The 17006-nt window shown below is 38.1% G+C and overlaps 1 protein-coding gene across 4 annotated transcripts in view; it reads left to right on the forward strand.

Annotated features, from left to right (window-relative positions):
• LOC107776157 (putative thimet oligopeptidase) overlaps window positions 1-17006 on the forward strand; it is a 45610-nt gene that overhangs the window by 16314 nt on the left and 12290 nt on the right. For all 4 annotated transcript variants that reach the window (XM_075233060.1, XM_075233062.1, XM_075233061.1 and 1 more), the window contains 8 exons: window positions 5912-5992; window positions 12685-12762; window positions 13064-13156; window positions 13485-13565; window positions 13666-13828; window positions 13929-14049; window positions 14143-14212; window positions 14285-14392. In XM_075233060.1, the coding sequence (XP_075089161.1) occupies window positions 5912-5992; window positions 12685-12762; window positions 13064-13156; window positions 13485-13565; window positions 13666-13828; window positions 13929-14049; window positions 14143-14212; window positions 14285-14392 (795 nt within the window). The remainder of the gene's footprint in view (window positions 1-5911; window positions 5993-12684; window positions 12763-13063; window positions 13157-13484; window positions 13566-13665; window positions 13829-13928; window positions 14050-14142; window positions 14213-14284; window positions 14393-17006) is intronic.

Raw genomic sequence — 17006 nt, forward strand, 5'->3', positions numbered from 1 at the left:
ATATATATATATATATATATATCTCCTTAAAACAACATCTCTTCCCTTTTCAAGTGCTATCTTGTAATCTTTCACTCAAACACCACAACCATCATGTAATTAACCTTAAACACCACCAAAAGGATGTTAAACATACCTTAGGTAGTAGATAAAATTCGAACCCTAAGCTTAACTTAGCTCACCATCATCCTTAATCACATCACAATACCATAGAGGGGTTATTCTTCACCTTTGGCTAACTTTGATGTTGGATTATGGTGTATTTTTTTGAATTTTTTTGGAGCCTTGGGGGAACTGTTTGGGAGGGTTTGGAGAGTGTGAGGATGGAAGGAGGTCGAAAAATGAGCAAAGCTTATCCCAAAAACAAGATAAAAATAAGTGAAGGTCGACCATCATTCAAGTGGGTCCCATAGGAGCTGTCTGCGCAGTCTCACAAAAATGCGAATATCTCTCTACTCCAATGTCGTATTGATGAACGGTTTAATGTGTTAGAAATTAGACTTATAGATCTTCAATTTAGTAGGTGGATCATCCCGTAATTCCAAGTATATTGGAAGAAAATATCAGCTATATTTGACCTAAGTTTCAGCATATTTATGAATGTAACTTGTGATGACCTTTGCAACTTTTGTTCCACAACTCGCTTGACTTCAAAACGTAATACACGACTATCATACGAGTGAAATAACTCATAACATAACTTCCTTATCAAGTTAATCACCTTAGTATCACCCAAAAGTACATGTTATAACATTCCTAACTTGTAGACATTCGACGAAACTTATTTTCTTCAATTTGTTTAGCTTCTAAGCCTTTCAACGCTCTTGGTACTTGTTATCCATGATCTTAAAGATTTGTTACCTCCAAGGTAACATGATTAACTTACTTTATGTGCTTTAAAAAACGATCTCATTTATGAGCTTACATCAATTGACTTACGACGTACTCTCACGTACGAAAACATGGGGTGTAACAATATTCCCCACTTTGGAACATTCGTCGTCGAATGTTGTTTGATGCGCTTATCAGTCTCATAACCTATAGCTCTTACGAATACTTTAATATTGTCTTTGCCATTTAGGTAACTGTTTTGTGAATAAATCCAAAGGCCAGGACATTCCCCCCTTTAGGCATCTTTCTCACACCGCGACTTGTGATCGGAATTCTTCCAATCTCGTAACTGTTGCTACCATATGTTATGCAGCATGTACGACTCTGACCTTGCGACTTTTTCCCTTTTTCCTCCAGCTTTTAGCCAATCTCTAGGCCTCACTTTGTGAACATATACAGAACTATGACAAGCTGTCCCTTTGGGAATCTATAGGTGTACTGAAGTTCTTCGCTCGATACTTGCCGAAATTACGACTATTGCTATGTCTTGTTTCATAGCCTCGGCTATCTATGCTTATGGCTTTACTACAACTAGGTAGGTCATACTGTACCATAACTCTTACTTCGATTTATTGTTACGAGGGTTTGCTACCTAACTTCAGGTTACTCTCTCGCTGCCTATCCTATATATATAAATCTAAGTCCTTTAATGCTTCCTCATTACTGTTCATCTTAATAATGACGGCCTAATCTCATCTCATACTTTGTAACTTTAATCCATCCATTGTTGATTCACCTTAATGTTGATCCAAAATCTACCACTAATAAGTTGAAACCTCTTACGTAATACATTGTCACTAGGGTTCACGTCTCATCGGGGAACATCTGAAGTGACTTGCCTGATCCACCTAGGGACGATACTATACTTCAATAACCATATTTCATAGCATCCCAACGTGATTCATCATATGGGTTCTAATCTCGTGTAATTCATGAAATCCTTTTTCTCAAAATCATTACTCAATCAAAGGCCTAAACGTCCTCCTCTTATCTATCACCATTACACCCTTTCTACTACCAGGGCAGCATTTCATCTCTTCTAATTGCTCCTAGTCTTAGACTCCTCTGAGTTCATTAAGGCTGTACCGAACTTTCTATAACTTACGGAACCATTAGCTCTCTTGTTTTGATGGGTTTGATCCTGAGGACTTACCTATTCTCGTCACCTTCTCACTCACCTTTTCTTATCCTTACTCCTATCTACCTAAAACCTTGTCGCTCTATGATACTTTATCTTGCGACCTACACATATCTATTTATACTACTCGCAACCTTCCTTTAACTTGCTAGTACCATAAATTTCCTTTCGTGCTTCTCAGCTGTCTTTAAATGTAAGCAACTATTTTTTCTGGTCGTTCCGCCACTTGTTGCATGGATACTTGGCTTATCTTATTGCCCACGAATACTGGAATTTCCTGTAACTCATATGATCTCAGATATCACCTTTGATTTTTTTCCCCTGTTCATTAGCCACGATAGGTGCCACTTTCTTATGGAGTGCATACAATGTTGTAGTGAGACTGTTGTTACAAGACCATTTCTTCTTTAGGTCACTATGCTTACGTTGAAGCCTTTTACCTTATTCCTCAGCTAGTCTTTCTATGTAGTACTTAGAGGAGATCTTCTGACTCCTGTAAAGCTGCGACCTTATTACATCGTATACCCGAAGGAATTTTTGATGTTTTTACTCTCCTATAATTATCCTTAGTTACATACCTCCACGCCTTTGTGCTCGTAGGGTTGCTTCTGAACTGAAATTTAAACTGTCTCCCTAGTGACACTCTCTTTTAATTCTGTAACACTTATATGGTACCTTTAACTACCCAACTTCTATTTGAATATTTCTCAAGGATCATGATGTCATATCTGCGAGACTGAATTCACTATGTTGGGGTTCACTACGTTTGTCTTGCATGATCTGTTGATTTGTCTGTATCCTCTTGCGCATAAATTGTTTAGATTAATTAATAGATACTAATAATAATACAATATAGAATATATTAATATAATAAATCTGCTTCTTACATGCTCAAATACGCTCCAATTTCTCTCGCATCCAGATGCACTACAAGTTAGGCTTAGTACTTTGATGGCAAACTTTTGCAAGTTTGGAGTTTGATGTCCAAATTGCATCCACCATTCAACTATAGAAAAATATTTTAAAAGGTAATATTTGACTGGCCAACACTCCGCTCCATACAACATAATTGGTTTAACCACTACTCTATAGAACTTACCTTTAAGTCTTGCTGGTACATTCTTATCGCACAAGACACCGAATGCGAGCTTCTGCTTCCATTTCATCTACGCCGCTTCAATAAGACGTGTGAACATCAAGTATGTTGAAAAAGGTTTATGGGCTCCTCCTTATAAAAAAAAGAAGGTTTATGGGCTCCTAAGGCAGTTAATATGCCATATGGATAAGCTTTTGGAGGCAAATTTCCAATTTCTGAATGGAATTTAATAAGCATATTAGATTGGAAGTCGGTGATGGTAAGGGATGAGGCCATGGAAAAATAATTGGGATGAATCTGGGATTTTTAAGGATCAGTTTCCAATTTATTTTGTGTTGCTGGTAATCCGAATGCTAGCGGATGTGTTCCCTGAGGAAGGCTGGGAGTTTCAGTTTAGAAGGAATCCCTTTGAAAGATAAATGCAGGAAATTGATTTATTCATTCAGAAGATGCAAAAATTTTAGTCACACACGGAAAGAAAATAAATTACTCTGGAAGGCAAGTAGTAATGGCATTTTCTCAGTAAGTTCATGTTATAAAATTCTTAACGCACAACAGCAGGGACAATCTAGGAAATGGCCTTGGAAGATGATTTGGAAGACTGCAGTGCGCATGCTTGGGCTGGCTCATGGCACATGAGGCTTGTCTACCACAAGAAACTTTAAAGAGGAAGGGCTGGATATTATGTACTTGATGCTATCTCGGTGAAGACTGGTGAATCTATGGAGCACTTATTTTACAATGCAAGTTTACCTGGTAGATGTGGTCTATGTTTTTGGCTATCTTTGGAATAGAATGGGTTATCCCTTGGGAATTCAGAGAAGTACTTGAATGATGGGAAGCAACTTACCCAGGTGGCTTATTGAAGAAAATCTGGATGTATAGACTATTTGGGAAGAAAGAAACACAAGAAGTTTTTGAAGTCACGAAGAAAAAAATTCAGATTGTAAAATTCAATTGCCTGTATTATTTGTATTCCTGGAAGGATGGGAAAACTATTTTTAATTTGCATGATGTGCTAGACTTGCTAGAACATTTAGGAATTTGATGTATTCAAGTCTAGCTTACTTTTTTTTTTAATAATTCCCAGTATCAACTTGATACTATTTTGTAATAAAATCTTACCTTATCACAACAATAACAACAACGACAACAACCTAGTTGAATCCCACAAGTGGGGTTTGGGGAGGGTAATGTGTACGCAGACCTTACCCCTGTACGCAGACATTACCCCTACCCTGGGGAGGTAGAAAGACTGTTTCCGAAAGATCCTCGGCTCGAGAGAAAGAGGAGTAATAATGTTTTATTATATTCTTTATGTTTCTGTTGCTTCCATGACAAGGACTGTTGGTTTTTTCCGAATAGAGGAAAATCAACAACAGAACAGAGAGGGGCAACCACCCTTTAAAGAAAATCCCAAACTCTCATTTTTGCTTCATTTCTTTTTGGGCTGATAACTTGTAGCAGGAAGTAGCACATGTCACATATAAAAAAAAAACGATGTGCGACATCATTATCAATCTCCCCATTACCTTGGATTACAGACCCTAGATACTTGAAACTTCCTCTCGTGGGGATGACTTGTGTTTAAGTCTCACTTCCACTTCCACCTCATGGGTTACTCACTGAACTTACACTCTAATTATTCTGTTTTACTCCTACTCAACCTGAAACATTTAGACGCCAAGATTTGTCTCCAAACCTTCAGCCTAGCACTAACTCCGCCTCTCGTCTCGTCAATCAACAATATTCATCAGCAAATAACATGCACCATGGCACCTCCCCTTGAGTGTGATGCGTTGGTTCATCAATCGCCAAAGCAGATTGGCCCTATGACTCACAGAAAAATGATAAATGACGAATAAAGTGTCAAAATAAATAATGTTGAGTTAATATTTTACAATAAATAAAAGAAAAATAATTAATGAAAACATTTTATTTTTATTTCTTCAAGTTAGCGCTTTTACCAAATCTGCGTCTTAATACCGTACTAGAATTGGATTTGGAAAATAACTTTATTTATATGATGAATTTGGGAAATAATGGAATTGGATTCTTTTTCTAATATAGTATTTTAAAGATTTAATTATTTGTTCTTAATATTAAAGAAACTAATTTATTTTTTGTGATTCAAAATTTTAATATTTAACAGTAATAATTATTTTATCAACTAAGTGTTCTCTTTTTAAAGACTAAAAAATTGATGATTGTGTCTTAGGGTTCTTGTGTTGTAGATAGGAATACAGACATGTAAAAGTGGATACTCTATTTCATATTTACCTGTGTTAAATAGTCAATATTGTTAATTATTCCTTTGGATTATCTTCATTAATCTTATTATTATGACAAATATGAATGTGTCTTTATTTTAGGACTCTTATATTACATATATTGCTATAAACTTTATATATGCTTCTTTACATAATCATATAAGTATCATTTAATGACTATTCCATCGTTTAATTTGGTTTATATATGTAAGGTAAGTTGCATAACTTTAGTGTTCTTTTTTATGTGTTTATTCGAATTAAAGTGGTAAAATTTGAATCGATTTTAAAGTTTTGAATATTATGACTTCTTACATAGTTCAAATAAAGAAGAGTTTAAAGTCCTAAAAATTTAAAGAATAATTAAATAACTATTTTGTCTAGTGTAAAATCTATTTTTAAAGGGTAAAATAGGCGAACGACATTTCGCTAATGGCCTTCGTGCTTTTAATATAATATAGATAAAAAAACCTTCAACGAGCATTTTCTGACACTCTCCTCGTTGTTGAATTCATGCAGAGCTTAGAAAAATCTAAAGATGGTAAAAGAAAAATCATTTTGAAGAGCCATCAGATTTCACCAGTGCTAGAGCTTTGCAAGGTGAGTCAAGCAGAGATTATGACATATGCATGCATCTTTTGCTGAAAGGCAGTTTTCTTTTACAGAACTATTTATGTCATTGCTCCTAAATCCTTCTGGGTGTTTGCCTTTTTAGACTTTACTATATTTGTTGATTGTTTGGGACCAAGGAGGAACTCATGCAATGCTAATTGATGCATTGTTTCCATTAATTTCCATATATTAATCTGTAACTTCTCTTTTTGTGTATCACCAGTTGAATTGTTTGCTTGTTATCTGAAATTAGCTGGTTCGTCTAGTTGAACCTAAGGAGCTTCAGTATTTGTTATTAAATGCTGGTGAAATTATTTTATGAGAACTTCTTTCTAAAAGATGATAGCTAATGTAAAACGAATATATGATTTTATTTCAGAATTTTGGGAAGTGTTCTTAAAAGCAGCCCATTGCTATCAACTAACTCACATTGCTAAGTACCAATATCATATGGCTACTTTGGTGGAACACTACACATGCGTGGATATTGTGGATGTTAGCGGAAACGTAAAAGAAAGAACACAAGATTTAACGTGGTTCGGATCAAAATAATCCTACGTCCACCAGAGAACAATTGCCCTTTTTAATATTAACAAAGGAAGGGGAGATTTCCCAATTACACTTAAGAGAATTTCTCTCTTAACTCTCTACTCACTACAATGTATTGTATTGTATTATTTTGGGATGATTTCTACAAGTGAAGGAGTGCATCTATTTATAGAGGTAAAGACCTCCTCTTGATGTCATTGGTGACATCAAACTACCTCCTCTTGATGTCATGGGTGACATCAAAGGAGGAAGCTTCCTCCTAGCATCCACACCAACTCTTTCCACCAACTCTTCCAATTGGCATGCCATTGTTAACTAAACATAAACCAACATTTTCAGCATGCCATTGTTGACTAAACATAAACCAACATTTTCAATCTCCACCTTGGTTTGCATTTCGAGCGTGTGAACAACTCTGGCCAAAACTTCTAAGCTTACTGGGCAACCCCGTTGTAAGAAACAAGAAGAATCAAACCATTGTTGAACATACCACCTCCACCTAGCAACTGTTCTCTTCGGAGTTGCATCAGTTGATGCACACCCCCGCCAAGTCCTTGCAGTGTGCAAACTTAGCGAGCGGGACTATCTTGGTCAACATGTCTGCAGCATTATCGTCTGTGATAACCTTCACGACCTTGATAGTTCCCTCATCAATAACATCTCGAATAAAATGAAATCTGACATCAATGTGTTTAGTGCGCTCATGAAATCTCTGATTTTTCATTAGATGAATAACACTCTGACTATCACATCTAAGAGTTGATTCCAGCTGAACCAAACTCAATTTCGCTACTAAACTTTTCAACCAGATAGCTTCCTTTACCGCCTCCGCTGCTGCCATGTATTCTGCTTCTGTCGTAGACAAAGCGACAATCGACTGCAAAGTCGACTTCCAACTGACGGCACTGCCAACGAGGGTAAAGATGTATCCAGTTGTGGACCTTCTTCTGTCAAGATCTCCTGCATAGTCAGAATCCACATAACCGAGAATTGAAATACCTGTACCACTTTTTCGAAAGGTAAGACCAACACCAGAAGCTCCTTTGAGATATCTCAATATCCACTTGACAGCTTCCCAATGCCTCTTTCCTGGGTTGGACATGTATCTACTTACCACACTTACAGATTGAGCAATATCTGGACGTGTGCATACCATAGCATACATAATACTACCAACTGCACTGGCATAAGGAATCTTTGACATATGCTCCACCTCATCCTCAGACTGAGGCATTTGTGACTCTGAAAGTTTAAAATGAGGAGCTAATGGTGTACTTACAGGCTTGCACGTTTGCATATTGAATCTCTCGAGAACCCTTTCAATATACCTCTTCTAAGAAAGATGTACAACATCGTCTTCTCTTGAAATCTCCATACCAAGGATTTTCTTTGCAGCTCCTAAATCCTTCATGTCAAATTCCTTACTCAATAGTTTCTTCAAAGCATTTATCTCTGTAATGTTGTTAGCAGCAATAAGCATATCATCAACATACAACAGTAAATAAATCATTGAGTTACCAGACATCTTCTTGTGATACACACAACTATCAAATGCACTCCTTAAGAATTCATGTGTAGTCATGAATGCATCATACCTCTTGTACCACTGTCTAGGGGATTGCTTCAAACCATACAAAGACTTCTTTAGTTGGCATACGTGATCTTCTTTTCCCTCAGCTAGGAAACCTTCAGGTTGATCCATATAGATTGTCTCTTCTAGATCACCGTGTAAGAAAGCAGTTTTGACATCAAGCTGTTGAAGCTCCAAGTCAAATTGTGCAACCAATGCTAGTAGCACGCGAATTGAGCTATGCTTCACGACCGGAGAGAAAATCTCATTGTAGTCAATTCCCTCCTTTTGGCTGAAACCTTTTGCAACCAATCTCGCCTTGAACCTAGCATCTTCCACTTCAGGAATTCCCTCTTTCTTTCGGTAGACCCACTTGCATCCAACTGTCCTCTTCCCCTTTTGTCTTTTCACTAAGACCCATGTCTGATTCTTGTGAAGAGACTCCATCTCTTCAGTCATGGCTAACCGCCATTGTGCGGCATCCTTGCAAGAAGTTGCTTCAATATACGAGGAGGGCTCCAGATCTTTAATCTCTTCTTGTGCAGCTACGAACGCATATGCAATCAAGTTTGCTTGATTTATAAGGCGTTCCGGTTCTCGTGTCTGCCTCTTCTCCCTCCCCTTCGCAATTGTGTATGGTTCATTGACAACAAGTTCTTGAACCCCTACATCTTCTGACTCATCTTTAACCTGAGTCTCTTGATCCTTTTCCTTGGCAAGCTCCACCGGAAGCTCCACCTGCTCGTTGTTCTTGTTTCCTGAAAACTCCACGGAAACTTTACGGGGATCAAGTATAGAGGATTCATCGAAGGTGACATCTCTACTAACTATAAATTTGAGTAAAGACAAACACCAAAGTTTGTACCCTTTTACTCCATCCACATACCCTACGAATATGGCCTTCTTAGCCCTTGGTTCAAGTTTTCCTTCATTAACGTGATAATAAGCTGGACACCCAAATACTCGTAAGTATGAATAGTTAGAGGGTTCACCTGACCATACCTCATTCGGAGTCTTAAAGTCAATTGCCGATGCTGGAGATCGATTGATAATATGAGCAGCAGTGTGAACTGCTTCACCCCAAAATACTTTGGACATTTTAGCTTGTAGGAGCATACAACGAGCCTTTTCAAGAAGAGTTCTGTTCATTCTCTCGGCAACTCCATTCTGCTGTGGGGTATGCCTGACAATCCTATGTCTTGAGATCCCATGAACCTTGTAGAATTCATTAAACTCTTCATTGCAAAACTCCAAGCCATTGTCTGTGCGAAGATACTTGATTTTCCGCTCCATTTGATTTTCAATCAAAATCTTCCACTCTTTAAATGCTTCAAAAGCATCACTTTTTGCCTTAAAAAAATACACCCAAACCTTTCGTGAGAAATCATTAATAAAAATGAGAAGATACCTCTTTCCGCCCTTCGATGGAAGTTTAGAAGGACCCCATAAATCTGAATGGATGTAGTCTAGCACTCCTCTTGTCTTGTGTTTGCCAGTGCTGAAGCTGACCTTCTTCTGCTTCCCTAGAACGCAGTGCTCACAGAAGTCAAGCGTGCTGATCTTCTCACCTTCCAAAAGTTTACGATTGCTCAACATCTCCAGTCCACGTGCGCTCATATGACCTAGTCTCATGTGCCATAGTCTTGCCTTGTCATCATTAGATAACTGCACTGTAGATGCATTTGCAGAGCCAACAATGGTGCTTCCGGCCAATGTGTAAAGACCGTTCTTCAGCTTGCCTTTCAGCATGACTAAAGAACCTTTAGTCACCTTCATAGTTCCTGCTTCGCTCATGTACCTGTAGCCTTGTTCATCCAGAGTACCCAAGGAGATCAAATTCTTCTTCAGATCAGGAACATGACGGACTTGTGTAATAGTCCTCACGATTCCATCATGGCAGCGAACCCGAACTGAGCCAATGCCAACTATTGCACAAGTTGCATTATTGCCCATTACTACGGTTCCTCCACTTTTCTCGTAGCTGCTAAACCAGTCTTTTCGGAACGTCATATGCAGAGTACAAGCAGAGTCTAACACCCATTTGTTTTCATAACTACTATTATTATTACACGATGTTGTTAGTACATAATCATTATCAAAATTATGTATCTGTTCAACTGTAGATGCACTCGCCTTTTCCTTGGACTTTGACATTGGGCAATCCCGTTCAAAGTGCCCCTTCTTGCCACAACCCCAACACTCTGTATTCTTCTTGTTCACACGAGACTTTGATCTGTGCTTTGATTTGGTCTTTCCCTGTTGGCTAGTCCGGCCTCTTACAAAGAGGCCACTTGCCTGGTCATCTCTATCTCCTTCAATGTGCCTCCGCACATCACTAGAGTTAAGTGCCTACCGCACTTGCTCAAGCTTGATAGGCTCCTTGCTATACATCATTGAATTCTCAATATCACGATATCCTGAAGTCAATGAAAATAGCAAAGCACATGCAAGCGTCTCCTCCTCCCTTTTAATTCCTGCAATCTGTAAGTCCATGACAAGTTTATTAAACGCATCTAAATGATCTTGTAACGAAGTACCTGACCCCATCTTAAATGTGTGAAGACGCCGTTGTAACAACATTCTTGTTGTCACTAATCGGTCTTGGTATAGCCCTTCTAGCTTTTCCCACAACTGTTTGGCCGTCTCTTCGGTACCCGTACTCACTTCACAAAGCACGTTAGGTGCAAGGGATAGTTGGATTGCACTCAATGCATCCCCTTCAATCTTCTCCTTGTCGGGAGCTGATATATCCGTAGGATACTTTCCGTCAATAGCATGGATTGAACCTTCCCTCCGCAGTAACGCCATCATCTGGATCTTCCAGATATTGAAGTTGTTGCGTCCATTGAATCTATCAATTTCAAACTTCATGGAACTCATATTTGCTTGTTCTTTCTCCTTGGATCGTTAAAGAATCCTGTCGCTCTGATACCAATTGTTAGCGGAAACGTAAAAGAAAGAACACAAGATTTAACGTGGTTCAGATCAAAATAATCCTACGTCCACCAGAGAACAATTGCCCTTTTTAATATTAACAAAGGAAGGGGAGATTTCCCAATTACACTTAAGAGAATTTCTCTCTTAACTCTCTACTCACTACAATGTATTGTATTGTATTATTTTGGGATGATTTCTACAAGTGAAGGAGTGCATCTATTTATAGAGGTAAAGACCTCCTCTTGATGTCATTGGTGACATCAAACTACCTCCTCTTGATGTCATGGGTGACATCAAAGGAGGAAGCTTCCTCCTAGCATCCACACCAACTCTTTCCACCAACTCTTCCAATTGGCATGCCATTGTTGACTAAACATAAACCAACATTTTCAGCATGCCATTGTTGACTAAACATAAACCAACATTTTCAGTGGACTATATGGCTTGAGAGAAATAAAAGATGCTTTGAAGATACTGCTAATTTGATTCTCTAGATTAAGGCTAATTTTTGTTTTGTTTTTGGTGTAGCATGAAACATGTAAATGCATATATTACATGCATACTATGTACGCTGGCATCCCTGCTGCACTACCTCGTCGGGAGCATCCATAGTAATATCTGCTGCCTAGTCAAAGTAGGTCTTAATCAGATATGTGCCAATCTGCCACCCTTTTAACGAATTAGCAATGGGGTGAAAGTCTGTCAAATGCTTCATCTCATCTCGCCACCTTGGTACCCCACAACCCCTCCCAACAGTGTGGACTATGGACATCTACAGGAAGCCTTTAAATTAGCTCAATGTCTTCTAGTGTGGTAGTTGCCTAGAATGTATGTCTCTGGGTGCCGACGCTTTAAAAGCACCATGATCAACCGTCAATCAAATTGTATACGGCCAAAAGCGTACATCACACAGAACCTAGATTTGTATAAGCACTGTATGACACGACTGTAGAGGAGGGGCACAAACATGACACTAGAACTTCCCATCTATACATCGTGGATGATGGGTATCTGGTTCAGAAACCGAGAGCTTGGGGCTTAGAAATGGGGAGATTGCCGGTTTTTACTGCGAGAAGGGGCAAACTTTTGGCGTTTTTGTGTTTCGTTCGTGGCTGGGTGGGCGTTATATTTTTTATATAGGTCATTGGACATTTACAAAAATCTACCTTTAATCTTAAAGGTAGTAGATTTTAGTAATATCCAACGACCTGTACTTAATTAGGCCTAAATAGCCGTCAGTCGTGTCCAATCAAAATATAGGTCGTTGAAAGCTGCAAACTCTCCTTTTTTGTAACCCCCCCCAAAAAAAAAAAAAAAAAGAGCAGCCCATTTGTGGACTTAAGCTGGTTGTTGGACCCATTTTGGGAGCAAATTCGATTACTTATCTTGAGCCAAGCTGGGTTTATGCGGTGCTGTTAAATTCTTGCTCAAAATTCAAGTTCCTGACAGAAATACCTCACCCTGTATTTATTTTTTTATTGCTTCAGTCTTTAATTATCTCTTCAATGTACATCTTGAAATAAGGTCTTATTTTATGCAAAAATGTTACTTCTGAAAGTTCTATGTCTGTCTCCTTGATAACCATCCTAAACATTTGTGATATAGAAATTCTCTGTCTTTGAAGGTGGGATCAACCAGAAGAGCTGTTTCTATTTCCTATGGGCGCAGATGTGAAGCCAATGTTACTATCCTTGAAAAGCTGGTATGAATGCCCAAAAGTTTGCAGTTTCTGAGCATTTGCATAGAAAAAGAAGTTGACATGATACTTGATACTCTTAGGAGTTCTATTATATTGAGAACTGAATGTACTATGAGCTTTTACTTCGATTGTTTTGGTTGTCTGTGGAGAATATTGTTTTCACAGAAAATGCTGATGATTAAGATGAACTTACTGTACGCTTAAGTTCCTGATGGATGCAGATTGACTGACCAATGTACTAATATGCTGTCTTCTCCTCCTATTCAAATTCCAGTTAATATTCATGTTTCTTGTACAATTTCAGATTCAGTTGCGGCACAAGCTTGCTAGATTGCTTGGCTTTGCAAATTATGCTGACTATGCCACTGATGTTAGAATGGCAAAGTCTTCCTCTAAGGTTGGTGCAGAATTCATTGTTGGTTGATATTCTTTACAGAACTTGAATAATTTGCCCTCAAGAAGAATACACAACTCCCTTGGCTCCTAGGAATACATGTCTCTCTTTACTCTATTCCGTCATTACCCTTTCTTTCCTTTTAATAGTTCTAACCACTACTATAAAAAAAGAGAAGGATTATGCACAAAATGTTAAGAGGTGCTGAATATCTATCATTTCCACTATATGCAAAGAGTAACAATTTATGTTTTATATATTTGGAATGTTTATTACAAGTTTGCAAAATGAATTTTGGTCTGCCGTTTCTCTTGATTTTCAAACTTATTAGGTGTTTGAGTTCTTGGAGAGTCTCTCTGCTAGCTTAAATGATTTAGCCTACAGGGAACTTTCGATGGTTAAAGCATTAAAGGTAACTTCGAATTTCCTGTATGTTGACACTTTAGCTTATGTTTGGTCTGTTTCACCTATATGCTTCACCTCTTGAAGATTCTTGTGTTCTGGTAATGTAGAAGAAAGAGGAAGGCGAATGTCCTTTCGGCATGGAGGATCTTCCATACTACGTCAAAAGAGTCAAAGATCAACAATTCCATATGAATTTTGGAGTAATTAAACAGTACTTCCCTATCAATTTGGTTTTGTCCGGCATCTTCAAAATCTGCCAAGACTTATTTGGTAATCACCCCGAATTGTGTTTGGTGCTGTCTTTGATCCTTTTTCCCTTACTCATAGCACAATAATGTAATAATAATAATAATAATTTATTTAATATTAGGCTTAGATTTCAAGGAAGTTGAAGGTGCTGAGGTTTGGCATCCAGATGTGCAGCTATTTTCAACTTCAGATCTAAGTTCTAAAGGACTTGTTGGTTATTTTTACCTAGATCTATACTCCAGGTTATCCCAGCTCGATTATTCTTCTTCAAGTTCAATGTGCTTCCTTTATCAACTTTATTGTAGAATACTGAAAATTCGTTGCAATTTTAACAGAGTCGGTAAATATGCGCACACCTGTGTCGTAGCTCTTCAGAATGGTTTACTAAATAATGGTTCAAGACAGGTAACTGCTGGATGTATCATTTGCCTGATTCTAGTTTTTAGATTTTCACTAACGAAATTTCCTTGGATCCAGATTCCTGTGGCACTACTTGTTTCTCAATTTGAAAAGAAAGTTGATGGTCACCCTGGGTTGTTGCAATTCCCTGAAGTGGTGAATCTTTTCCATGAATTTGGTCATGTGGTATGTGACTTTCCTTTCATGCCTAGTGAAAAATTAGAACACTAGTCTGAATTCCAGTTATCTCTCATGTCAAGTTATAATACAATTGGAGAGCAATGTCACCTGGCACCTCCCTTCCAATTAAATACTAGTATGTCCTTTTTTCTTAGCCAATCTTGCGATTATTGTTTTGTCTAATAATTTCAATTTTGAGGAAAAACCTTGTGGGGCACTGGCTAAGAGCCATTGCCAGCTTCACAACTTGTTAGTCAAGGGGTGCACTGGAATTAATCCAAGTGACTGCCAGTCCCTTGAAAAATGGTTTAGTTCGGGTCGAATCCATGTTGAAATCATTATCGAGCTGCCTTCGTTACATATAAGGATTGTCTGCAGCTCGGAAAGTGGTAACAAGAAAAAATTGTCAGATGTGATTAATCGCCTGATCTGAACTTGTTAAAAAATGAAGGCCGTGCTTCAACCAAAGAATTGAAGTATGATGCCATGAAACTTTATTGTATATATTGCCATGAAGGAGAACTATAGAGCCGTACCTTTGACATTATCTTGTTAAAGCTTACTGGAAGACTTCTAGAGAGAAATGCTTATCTTATTCTTAATTGTATGTGTTTGGTGGAGTAAAAAGTATCATGTGTAAAATTGTGACGCCATGAATGAGGGAGGACTGATGGGGGCGGGTCAAAGGAGAATGACTGACAGGATTCCAGGTTAGAAAGCTCCCTAAGAAGAGGTGCATTTGACATCTTAGACAAATCACACATTAGAAAGAGAGAGAAAAGTGATGTACTATAAAAAACAAAGCACAAGTTCATGGTATGCCAATGTGTGAATTAGGCGCACATCTGCCGCAAACAAAAGTTAGGTATTTAAGTGGAGAAGGATAGAGGGGCAGACCCATTATCCACCGAGTTTCCAATCATCCACCTCTGGTCCTCGGAGATTTCTCTGCTGAATAAAAGTTCACGTGGTACCCAGGCTTTTCGGCTCGATATGGAGTAACTTAAGACACAAATTTGTGACATCTTTTTGGTTAATGCGAACAATATGTACTATGGGTACGATAATGGGACAAACCTCTACAAGGACGCTGAGTTCTTCAGATGGGTGCATGTGATGCCCATGAAGGAGCAGGGTGATAAGGACGTGTTAAGGAGAAGGACCAACAGACTGTAGGCTAACAGACTAATAAAGATGGAATGCATGACACCTATCCTGCACTGGAAAGGGACACAAAAGTGATGTGCTATATAAGACAGATCACAAACACATGGTACACCTGCTTGTTAGCTCAATGTGATGTAACCAAAGAGGCCAATCCATGAGGTCAGTTGGGCCAAAGGGAACAGTACGTACCATAGACTTGAGCTGTAACAAAAATTGAATGGCTAACCACAGAAGCCCCAAAACTCTTCTGTCCTCTAAGTCAGATTTTGCATCTTTGGTCCTTAAAATTTTATTTGCATTTGCTCACGGCCACGCTGGTCCCTTTTGGAGCTGCAATGTGATGTGCATTCATAACAGGACCTATTTTAAAGGCAAAGCTAGAACCAAAAACAAGACAACAACTAACATCATTAACAATCACTTCTCTCTTTTCTGTTCTTTTTTTCCCCTTCCATTTATCCTTTTTCTAACCCCCTTCCTATTCTCTAGCCTACACAACTCATTTCGGTTCCCGATTAGAGCTTCTCCTTTGGGTGCTAATGGTTTCGTATTCGTTAATAATTTAAAGTCCATACCAAATTTTCAATTAGTTTATTGCATATAGCCAATATTAAACTTCCTCCAATAATCCCAATTGTCTCAATTTTTCCTCAGTGTTGTTTTGTTGTGTTAACTTTTGATACTATTGTTTTAGTAAGAACATGTAAGAATGTAAATGATAATAGTATACTGTATTATTTCTTATCGTAATATAGTACTTCATTTGTGTATAACAACAAAAAAATATAGAATATTCCATTTGTTCCATTTTATATGATAATATTACTATCTTGGAAGTGAAATAGCTTTTTCTTTGATCACAACTTTTTCACATATAATTGATAAAGAAATAGACCTTCGGCCTAACTCAACCAAAAAGCTAGCTTATGGGATATGAATTGCCAAGATCATATAAGGAGTTCAATTTTGCTTTCCACAGCCAATGTGGGACTCAACACTCTCACCACCAACATGCCCGGGACTGGACATCTAGAGTGTTGACAATATAAGATGGGGACCCAACATTGGGTAAACAATAAATTGGCGAAGAGCCTGGCTCTATACCATGTCAAGACAAGAAGAGAAGAAAGAATTCGTAGAATAGATTGCTTGATTATTCCCTTAAAGCTCAAGCTGTTGGGTTTAAATAACCTTCGCATGAAATACAAATAAGGAAATGCTATAATTACAGGCCTACAAAATCTCCTAATTACCTAATTACAGGATTTGGGTATCCTTCTATATTTACATAGTATGAATTGTTGCTATATTTAACTGTACAAAACCTAGCAGAGGCAAAAATGCTATTCTCTCCATCTATTAAGTCTTTGTGAACGGAGTTACCGATACTCGTGGTGGCTGAAGATAGTGAATACCTGGTAGATAGTGTGCATAAGTTGGACCACACACCACC

This window comes from Nicotiana tabacum, chromosome 16 (genome assembly GCF_000715075.1).
Source record: "Nicotiana tabacum cultivar K326 chromosome 16, ASM71507v2, whole genome shotgun sequence".
NCBI lineage: Eukaryota > Viridiplantae > Streptophyta > Magnoliopsida > Solanales > Solanaceae > Nicotiana > Nicotiana tabacum.